Below are 11,331 nucleotides of genomic sequence, written 5' to 3' on the forward strand. Positions count from 1 at the left end.
TCGGAAGCCCTATCAACATGAGTATTATTTTGCTGCTCCATTTGTTTTCTTCGCGCGCGAGTTAATACCGATATGTAATTTTCGCTCATCTTTTTCAAGTCGTCACTTGTTAAAGTTATACGCGACAATGCGTCTGCAGAAACATTGTCGGTCCCTTTTACATATCGTACCACAAAGTTATATTCCTCAAGGAGCAGCCTGAATTTAATTAATCTGCCAGTGGGATTAGTCATATTAAATAAATACACTAGCGGTTTGTGGTCAGTTTCTACTATGAAGTGCCGCCCATAGAGATAAGGTCGAAAATACTTAATGGACCACGTAATCGCGAGAAGCTCTTTTTCCACGGTTGGATAATTAATTTCTGATTTATTTAAGCTACGGCTTGCGTACGCTACGGGGTGTCCGTTTCCGTTGCAAAGTAGAGAACCTATTGCTATTCCGGACGCGTCAGTTTTTAAAATAAATTTGTTCTCTTCTCGAAAATCCGGGTATTGAAGTACGGGTGGCGTGGCTAATGACTGCTTAAGGGATAAAAATGCTTGTTTGCAATCGTCGTCCCATTTGAATGTCACGTTTTTACGTGTTAAATTATTTAAAGGTATACATGTAGCGGCAAAATTTGGAATAAATTTTCTATAATAATTAGCAAAGGCGACGAATCTTTTTACATCCTCTGTGTTTTGTGGCTCCGGATACCCCTGTAAAACTTTAACTTTATCCGGGTCCGGTTTAATACCATCCGCCGACACTACGTGTCCTAGATAAAGAAGTTCTTTCTTCAAAAATTCACACTTGTTCGGATTTAATTTTAAATTGAATTTACGTAAGCGACTGAAAATAGCCATCAGATTTTTGTTGTGCATATCCAAATTTCTTCCAAAGCAAACAAGGTCGTCCATGTATATTAAGCACTTTTCGTAGTTAAGGCCCGACATGGCTATCGTCATTGCCCTTGAAAAAGAACTCGGGCTAATTTTTAATCCCATTGGTAGCCTAGTCATGCAATATTGCCCTGAAGGGGATACAAACGAAGTGTATGGCCTACTTTTTCAGCTAAGCTGAGTTGGAAGAACCCTTGATGTAGATCTAAATGACTGAAGTACATAGAACCGGACAATGAGTCTAATATATCATGGACGTTAGGGAGAGGGAATTTATCGTCCATTATACGGTCATTTAATTTTCGAAAATCTATTACCAATCTCCATTTTTTATTACCCTCTGAATCTGGGTGTTTAGGTACTAAAAGGACTGGGCTCGACCACTCGCTTTGCGTTGGTTCGATTATTTTTTCTTGTAACATTTTTTGTACCTGGTTTTCAAGTTCTGATTTTTGAGAATGTGGTAATCTATACTGTTTGACAAAAACAGGTGTTGCATCGGGTTTTAAGTGAATATTCTGTGGGTCTAATTTTGAGGGCGTTAATGTATCACCGGGTATATAAAATATATCTGAAAACTTTGCGCAAATATTCTGAATTGAGGTTTTTTCTTCACTATTTAGATGATTTAACTCTAAAAGTGAAAACATTTTACGCACCCTGTCCCCATTAACTTTTGCATCTTCAAACATACATAAAGTATATTGTCTAATCTTTTGTATTTCGGGCCTAAAATAACTAAGATGCACTTCTGTATCTCTAGTATTTAGTAACAGAACTGGTATTCTCCCTGCTTTCGGTGTACATAATCCTCCTGCCAAAAATACGCCATTGCAAAGCTCCTTTGAAATTACTATACAATCCTCGGTTACTTCAGTTTCTATAAAGAATATTTTTTCACATCTTGGCGGTAAAGTTAAATAGTTATTTTTACCTAATGCTCCTAGCTGTAAGGGTACCGTTATTTTCCCTAATGTAGCTGTATTTAAGGTGAATGTGTTCTGTTCGTAGTCTATAATACACTTATGTTTACGTAAAAAGTCCCGCCCTAGTATGGCACTAGGACCGCAAGGTAAGTTTCTAAGTACGTGAAATTTATGACATAAGCGGTGTCCATGTAAAGTAAACTCTATGTAAGCATAGCCTTCTGTGTAAAGATCGCCGCCGAGACCGATTATAGGAACGATTTGCTTTTGGATTGGAATATTTAGCCGCGAAACTGTTTCATATTTCACGGCCGATACGGCGGCGCCCGTATCTGCTAGCATCTGAAACGTGTCGTCTCCAATTACTACTTCTAAGGAACTGTCGTATCTGTATGCATATATCGTATTAGGGACGAAAAAATTCGTAACCTGGGTTTTCTGTCGTGTTTTTAGTTTCCTGATCCTGACTTGACGTCGAAGGCTGCGGCTCTTCGGCTACATATATATTGGGCTGACTTTTGGACCTTCGGGTAAATACGTTATCAGATCTAAACCTATAAAATCCGCGGGTCGGATTTCCAAAACCGCGCCCAGTTTCATTTTGAGTATAGCTACCTCGCGAGGCCCGATTCCCGTAATAGGAATTCCGCACTTGCATGTTGCCGGGTGCTCCCCGACGCGAGTTATTGAAGCCTCGGCCTGTGCGTGGGTTATACTGACCTGTAATTCCCCTTCGATTGACAAAGATTGGAACCTCGCCGTTCTCCCGTGTGGACGAAATCTCCTCGTCCTTCGCGGCTTGAATCGCATCCTTTAATGTTGGTAGATTCCTGGCTGCCAGTATGATCCCTAAAGTAGGATTTCGCAACCCGTCGGTGAACCTTTTTATCGCCAGCTTCTCATTTATAGGTTTTAATACCTTGTGCGCATTTTGGTCACCGTCGGCTTGAGAAATTGTTAAATCAACGAACAACTGTTCAATTTGTGTACCGAATTCATCAATCGAAAGTGATTGCTGTTTTATTTGCATTAACTTACTGTGAATAGCAGTACTTGACTTTTTGGTTAGGAAATTATTTTTTAGGTCCAGAATAAGCGACTCACAGTCTGTGTATGACTGTGACATTCGTAACTTGGCATTTTCAGATAAACGTGTCTTGAGCACGAAATTAATTAATTTTCTTATACCGTCCGTTTCTAACATTGATTTATATAGCTCAATGGCATCGATTAATTTTTTAGTCGTATCCTCATCACCGGTCATAATAGGTAAGAGGTGGACTGCCGTTTTGAGATCGAATTTTTCCATGGCGGTTGACTTTACAATATGACTGCTCGTACAAAATTGGTATATTTTGTTATATAGATGTTCGATATTATTACGTAATTCGTCAATATATACTACTGTATCGCTGGTAACTTCTCCTTTTAAGATTTTATTATCTATCACTTTTGAATACTCCAAAAACGTATCATATAACTCTTTTGCTGTTATCAACTTTTCATTTAATTTCTTTTCTGTTCTTTTTTCAAGACTTAACTTAGAAATATTTTGCTTAAGTTTGCTTAATTCATTGTATAAATCTGTAAGCTCTTGAAACATCGCCTTAAAGGCATTTACTTGACGAACATATATGATACGTTTTAGATAAATTTATATTAAAATTAATCTATGTTATAGGTAATTAATTCTACTAACTCACATTTGAACCACATAACACTTCACTTTCGTCGCATTGCGTCACCGTGCCGTCAAAAGTCCGAGGAAGGCGTCGTAAAAAAAAAACTGTTACACCGCATCTGCTGCTCCGGTCCTCTTCCCGAGTCCAAAGGATCGCCTGAAGGCCACTTGACCGTTAATTTCCCTACGGATCATCTTCTTATGGCATCTCAAATATATCTTGTATAGCCCGTACACGAAGATCAGAGCAATAATGACAAGTATGGTCATCAGGACTATGTTGGTGTTGCTGACGTGGTATGCCAAATCCTTCACCGAGGCATTTGCTTCATTGTTTCCTCCTGAAGCCGTCTGCGCGATGATTACCTCTTGTGGTTTAGATGTGCCGGACCCCATTTTAACAGTAGGTAACGTCGTACTGCATTATTGATGTGACATTAGCTTATAACGAATACACTGCCACTTCGCCCAAATGGGGTATAGTCCCACAGACATTGTTCAGTCTTTAACAAAACACTGCTTGTTCTGCCACTTTAGTCCACAAATTGTTTAATTTTTATTTAATTTAGTTCCTTCATTTTTAATTAATTACAACCTTGCACTCGCGAACACGAGGCCGCTGCCTTAAAAGGCAGGGTCGCCATGTACGGATGGCATTAGAGAAACAACAGCTTCGATGAATATATGATTTATTCTGACTGATATTAGGCAAGGTACACGATTATATAGGCAGTGCTTACGTACTACTGACATAGGTAAATACATACTACATCACACCAGTAAATCAAAGATTTGTATAATTAAAAAATACTTTCAATTGGGTGTTAGTAGATTTAGTAGTAACTTTGAAAATTGACTGGTATCCCCAATTTATGACAGTGATGACGTCACTGAATAATGTTGACATTGTCAGCAAGTGCGAGAGGGACACCAGCCCAAACAATTACCTCTCATGTGGACACACTTTTTGACCTAACTAAACAATCTAGTTTAATAATTCTAAATCTATGGTGCACACTGATAGGTCGCGGTCGCGGTCGTTTTAAGCTAGGAACACACTACGCGGACGTCCGTCGTGAATCGACCGCGGACGGGAATCTGGACAATGGAAATACATATGACCGTGCAAACTATCGGTTGACGGACGCGGACGAGGCCTTGAGCGCACGGACGTCCGATCGAAATCTGGCTCTCTGGATGTTTTGTTCCGTGCACACTGATAGGTCGCGGTCGCGGTCGTTTTACGACGGACGTCCGCGTAGTATGTTCCTAGCTTTACGACGGACGTCCGCGTAGTATGTTCGTAGTACGTCCGTCGACCGATAGTTTGCACGGTTATGTGTAATTTCATTGTCCAGATTCCCGTCCGCGGTCGATACGACGGACGTCAGCGTAGTATGTTCCTAGCTTGATGGTCAACCACAGAACTGTCATCTGTCATACTTTTGAGGTTATGTTTGCGAGCTTTGGTTTGTTTGTTTAACGCACTAAGAATTTCGTTAATATTCACTTTTAAGTAAGTAGTTGTGCCAACGCGCCGCGTCTACGACGCGAATGTTGGAGTTATTGACCAGTGAATGAAAATATTTCAAGTTCCTTAGTTACTCGTTATACGTGAAAGGTAGCCGCATACTTAAAGGTAATGATTATTAATATAAGGGTACATACACTGTTATTAGCGCGCCGCCAGTGAACTGTTTCAAAAATAGACTGGACAATTATATTAGATCTTTGAAAAGTGCAAAATAAACACAAGTGCAGTGATATACACGCATCAGCTCGAAGAGCTGCTAGTGTATCAAAATAAATAAAATAAATAAATACATCTCATCGCTCATACGTGTTGTTAATTATTCGGTTGCGGTTCCTTTAACACGTTTGCTAAGTATGGTTAATTGCGAGTTGACTTATTTGTCGCAACCCAAAGTGTTAATGTATTTTGTTCTTATTTATGTTTGTTCTCGTAGATGCGTCTCTCTCCAACTCTATCCGAATCAAATCAAATATTTCTTATATTACATGTAGCAGGTAATACCAAGCCTGTGAGGAAATCATAATAACTTACTAATTCTGTTAATACATACATATCTGATTTACTTCCCCTGCACTGCATTTGACCTTTCACTAAACTAGTCAGTGGCATTTAGTATTTAATGACTTGTAAATTAATAACATGGTTGTTATGAAGGTCTTTGTGTAAGAGTCACAGCAGTGACGGAGACAGAATTGTGAGCAGCCTTCCGAGGTAATTTGCTCGCTTGGTAAATGTGAGCATCCTCACTTCGCTCCTTGCTCTTTGGCTGACCCTAATACCTTCCAACACTCTTTATTCTGTGTCGCCCTGTTTGGACAGGTCTATCAAACAGTAGGTACCGTTACACAATCCACAGACGTATGTCTTTTTTGCTCTGATGTTCCACCAATTTTCTGCAGCTGCTTGTAAGGATATTTTTAATGCCCTACTTGCCTAATACTCATCTAACTGTAATAGTGATTAATTACCACAAAGCTCTTTGTCTGTTAATTGGTTATTTCTTTTTTTTATCTTGATTCTCTTTATTCATTTTATTTCTTAGGCTAGGTTTTTTTATAATATGATTATAAAAGTAAAATACAAAACCACATACAAAACAATACAAAATAAACACATTATAAAAAACCTAACCTAGGGTGCCGCCAGCAGCGGAGCAGGGCCCAAGCTGCCGGTGGGTAGGGCTGCAGAGAGAGGACCCGTCGGGCTATCTGCGCTGTGTCCAAGATCACCGCCTTCTGCATCTGACCCTTGATCCAGCCACCTAGCGAGAGTCTCTTAAGATGTTGGTCTAGACTCTTCGCTATGAGACCGTTCGCTGAAACGACTATCGGGACAATGATTGTCGAATCAACATCCCACATGGCGGTTATCTCGTAAGCCAAGTCTAGGTACTTACTGGACTTGTCCTTCTCGGCTTTCACGAGATTCTCATCATGGGCGATGGTGATGTCGACGAGCACGGCCCGGCGTTGCGATCGATCTATTATCTTGATTATCATTATTTTATTATTATTATTTTATTATTTGTAAAGCAGGCAGGCAGTTGTAATAACTGATAAAGCCTGTATCCAGTTGTCGGCAGAGGTTTCAGGTGTGGAAATAAGGTTTTAGGTGTTTCGGTTTCATTAAAGAGCTTTGTCAGTTATGTCAGTCATATTGGTTACTATGGCGATTGTTATGACACTAAAATTGTTCAACTACCTACTACTTGCATTGCAGGTTCTGTGACAAACTGCAATGGAGGCAGAGGCGGTTTGTCTGAAGACGGAGCCTGGAGAGGTGTGTGTGAAGACGGAGCCCGGAGAGGTGTGTGTGAAGACGGAGCCCGGAGAGGAGTGTTTGAAGACGGAGCCCGGAGAGGCGTGTGCGGAGGAGGAGCGGGAGCGCGAGGACAGCGCGCGGGGAGTGAGCGCGGCGGCCGTGCGGGCCGGGCTGTACACCGGGCACGAGGTCAAGGACGAGCTCGTGCTGGGCCCCGAGGAGTGGCACCGCCCACAAGTGCTCCCACTACCAGGTCAGTTTACTATCTGAAGTAACTTATCATGTCTTTCTACAATATTTTATTTCATTGAATGTTATAAATACATTTGCCGTGAGGCCTACATAAATAATATGTCTTGAATATTAATTAGGCTTGTGCCGTTTCGTTCGTTGATCGAAGTCAGATCTCGTTCAATCGCTCCCATGAACTAGTTAGCTCTTTTAGGTCTTTTGCTCATTTAGTTCAGCCAGACCAGCGACTACTGCGGTCGGAAAGATCAGAACGAATGGGACCGAATAGTGTCAAAGTTATACGAATAGTCCACAGATAGTAACATTCCGGGCCGAAAGGTTGTAAGTAACCGAAGTATAATATGAAAACTTGACTTTATTTGTTGCTCTGCTAAGTAGCTCTCGCTCTCGGTCGGCACAGTCACACACTCGTTCTCGATCCAAACCGCTCGCGCTCGCCGATCCTATACTGAACTAAATGAGCAAAAACCGATTCTCAGACCACAGAAAGATTTAGTTCATTTCGGTCATTGATGGGATTTTATTCCTAACAGTTCATAGTTCGTAAACGACACAAGCCTAATATTAATTAAAAAAAAAATTGATAGCCTCATCACTGGACATTCCAACAACTTCCTTTTTGCTTTTGTGCGTGTGTGAACCATTTTTGCAATGTATGTGGATGAGCGCCCTTTCGCTGGAGTGATTTAATCCGTTTCAATTATTTTGTTAATTTTGCAGTGTGTTCCGACGGCGGCCGCGCCCGGGAACAGCTCGCGATGACCTGTTCCGTGGTGCTCGAGCGCCTCCGCGGCGACGCGACTGCTCACGGTAGAGACGAACCATATGGCTGCGAACACTGTGACAGACATTTTATAAATACATCCGCTTTAAAGAAACACATGCAGAGTACACACTTATCATCAGGACTTAAGAAATTTGCTTGTGATGTTTGCAGTTCTATGTTTCAAACCAAATTCCTTGTAATAGAGCACGTGAAAAGCGAACACGGTGTTATAAAGTTCATCTGCGCTGAATGTGAGTACACAACGTGCTCTAAGAAAGGTTTAGAGACTCATCTAAAGAGCCATTACAAGAACGAACGGAGTGGAATGACTCACCAAATAATTAAAGAGAAGCCGTACGCTTGCAATCAGTGCGACTACAAGTCTCTTTACAGTTCCGAATTACGAGAACACCAAAGGACACATACTGAGAAGCTTTTCATGTGTAGCTCCTGTGATTACAAATGCAGTGCAAAATCACGCTTAAATAGACATCAGATGGTACACACTGGATATAAACCCTACAAATGTAGTCAATGCAACTACAAGAGCGCAGATAGTTCAGCCTTACGAAGTCATGAAAGAACACATACTGATGATAAGCCATTTGAGTGTAACCACTGCGGTTACAAATGCAAGGATAAATCACGTTTACGACAACACCAGAAGGTACACACTGGAGAAAAGCCTGAAACAAAAAGCAAATGTAGTCATTGCGACTACAAGTGCAGTAATATTTCACTATTGCGAAGGCATGAAGTCGTTCACACTCGCGAGAAGCGGTTTCATTGTGACCAGTGTGATTACAAATGCAGTCTGAAGAACTACTTACGAGCACACATGATAATTCACACTGAAGCGAAGCCATTTAAATGTAGCCATTGTGACTACAGAAGCAAGCATAAAGGCTACTTACTCGTCCACCAAAGACAACACGAAAAGATGCGTAATGGCGAGAAGCCTATCGAGTGTAACCAGTGTGATTACAAATGCTATGCGAGATCATACTTAAAAAGACATCAGAGAATACACACTGAGGAGAAACCATTTAAATGTAGTAATTGCGACTACAGGTGCAGGCGGAAAGCACACTTACAACTTCACCAAAAAATACACAACAAAGAGAATCCGTACACTTGTAGTCATTGCGACTACAAATGCAGTCTAAGTTCAAGGTTGCGAGACCATATGAAGATACATACTGATGAGAAGCCATTTGAGTGTAACCACTGTGACTACAAATGCCGTCGGAAAGCACACCTAATACAACACCTGATGACGCATACTAAGGCGAAGCCATTTAAATGTAGCAATTGCGAGTACAGATGTGGGCTGAAATATAACTTGCAAATTCACCAAAGGGTACACACTAAAGAGAAGCCATACAGCTGTAGTCATTGCGACTACAAGTGCAGTCATAGTTCAGCTTTACGAGAGCATGTGACTACACATACTGGTGAGAAGCCATTTGAGTGTAACCACTGTGGCTACAAATGCAATCGGAAATCTGTGCTAATAAAACACCTGATAACGCATACTGAGGCAAAGCCATTTAAATGTAGCTATTGCGACTATAGGTGCAAGCAGAAAGATTACTTACGAGTTCACGAAAGAGTGCACACTAAAGAGAAGCCTTATACTTGTAGTCATTGTGATTACAAATGCAGTGACAGCTCAAGCATATCACGTCACCGGAAGAGGTGTAAAGTCAGAAAGGCGAAGCCTAACCAGTAGCGAGAGCGAGTACTAGTGCGGCCTGGAGCCCGCGGAGGCGCCGGGCGCTCGCGGAGGAGAAGCTTCGTCAAACAAGTTCTCCTCTGAGGTTTCCTGCGCTTAGATCTAAATTTGATAACTCAATGAGTAGTGGGCAACGTATCAAGTTAGGCCACCGCTGAAATTAGCGCTATACCTTGCCGCTTGCTTGAGCTAGTACGCCTAGTGCTCGGGAATCCTGTCCAAATGTATTTTTTGTTATATTTTCAAATTGTATACAAATTGCTTTGATTATATGCTAAACATTGGTAGTAATTTTTTTTTCTCCTGAAACGGTCCTCAACTCCTCACAGTAAAGTTATCGCCTGTCAAAAACGCGAACAGTCGACCTGTCATATCTCACTCATACAAGCATGGTACGCGTTCACCTATACGAGCTTAGAATGTGTCAATCAATCAATCAATCAAAATATTCTTTATTCAAATAGGCTTACAATAAGCACTTTTAAATTGTCAACAGTGTACAATATTCATCTTATTCTAAATATCAGAGCAATTTATTGGTGCAATAAACAATATTGTTTTAAAACTACATTGATTTAATAAAATGATATCAATCTAAATTGTATAAAAAAATACTAGTATAAAAACTTCTAGAATAAATTCTAAATGTCAAAAAAAATTGTATAAAAATACATTGAATTATCAATAATTATCATCATTAATAAGCTATATAATTAATGGTTTTCAACAATACTTGTATCCCACGGTGTTTCATCATTCATGTAGTCTTGTGTGCTGTAGTAGGCTTTAGAGATCAGTATACGCTTTACATAATGTTTAAATCGATTAAAAGACAGTTCAGTGATGGCATTAGGAAGTTTGTTATAAAATCTTACACAATTACCCATGAATGATTTTTTAATTTTATGGAGCCGAGTGAAGGGCACTGCAAGCTTATGCTTATTTCTAGTGTTTATATTATGTACATCACAGTTTTTCTTAAATTTACAAATGTTTTTATGTACATACATAATATTCTCATAAATATATTGACAATGCACTGTCATTATATTAATGTCCTTAAACTTATCTCTAAGTGAGTCTCTATGGTTCATTTTGTATATTGCTCGAATAGCCCTCTTCTGCAGAACAAATATGGTATTTATCTCTGAAGCACTGCCCCATAGTAAAATACCATATGACATAATGCTGTGAAAGTAACTAAAATAAACTAATCGAGCTGTTTCCACGTCTGTTAACTGACGGATCTTGCTCACTGCAAATGCTGCAGAGCTCAGTCTATTCGAGAGGGTAGCAATATGGGGACCCCACTGAAGTTTAGAATCTAAAGTTATGCCAAGAAAAACTGTACTATCTACCAGTTCCAATTCCTCATCCTTCACAACGACACTTGCTTGTTCATTTTTAGCATTACTCGTTACAAACTTAATACATTTAGTCTTTTTCTCATTTAACAATAAGTTATTAACACTAAACCAATTAACTACTTCGGAAATAGCATTGTTTACATTTTCACAAGTTTGTTGCTGACGTTTGACTTTGAAAATAAGGGAAGTATCATCTGCAAACAATACTATATCATGGTGGGTCTTTACAAGATATGGCAGGTCATTAATGTAGATAAGGAACAGGAAAGGCCCCAATATTGATCCCTGCGGTACACCCATAGAGACTAGTGACCCCGGTGAGCGCTGTCCATTCACGTCGACCCTTTGTATTCTATCGTGTAAGTAAGATTTGACTAAATTCAGTGCCGATCCTCGCACTCCATAGTAGTGCAATTTCCTGATCA

General features: G+C 40.2%; 1 protein-coding gene across 1 annotated transcript; it reads left to right on the forward strand.

The window, feature by feature from the left end:
- Window positions 1-6,762: 6,762 nt before the first annotated feature.
- On the forward strand, window positions 6,763-9,741 carry LOC125238114 (zinc finger protein 260-like). The gene is made up of 2 exons (XM_048145402.1): window positions 6,763-7,039; window positions 7,759-9,741. Exons 1-2 carry the CDS (start codon window positions 6,763-6,765, stop codon window positions 9,534-9,536), a joined length of 2,055 nt encoding a protein of 684 aa, XP_048001359.1. The 3' UTR covers window positions 9,537-9,741.
- The last annotated feature ends 1,590 nt before the right edge of the window (window positions 9,742-11,331 follow it).

The sequence above is a fragment of the Leguminivora glycinivorella genome, chromosome 22 (genome assembly GCF_023078275.1).
Source record: "Leguminivora glycinivorella isolate SPB_JAAS2020 chromosome 22, LegGlyc_1.1, whole genome shotgun sequence".
In the NCBI taxonomy this organism is placed as follows: Eukaryota; Metazoa; Arthropoda; class Insecta; order Lepidoptera; family Tortricidae; genus Leguminivora; species Leguminivora glycinivorella.

Coding starts and splice junctions, on each gene's coding strand:
- LOC125238114 (XM_048145402.1), top strand. CDS start 6,763: ATGGAGGCAGAGGCGGTTTGTCTGAAGACGGAGCCTGGAGAGGTGTGT. Junction 7,040..7,758: donor ACAAGTGCTCCCACTACCAG/GTCAGTTTACTA, acceptor TTAATTTTGCAG/TGTGTTCCGACGGCGGCCGC.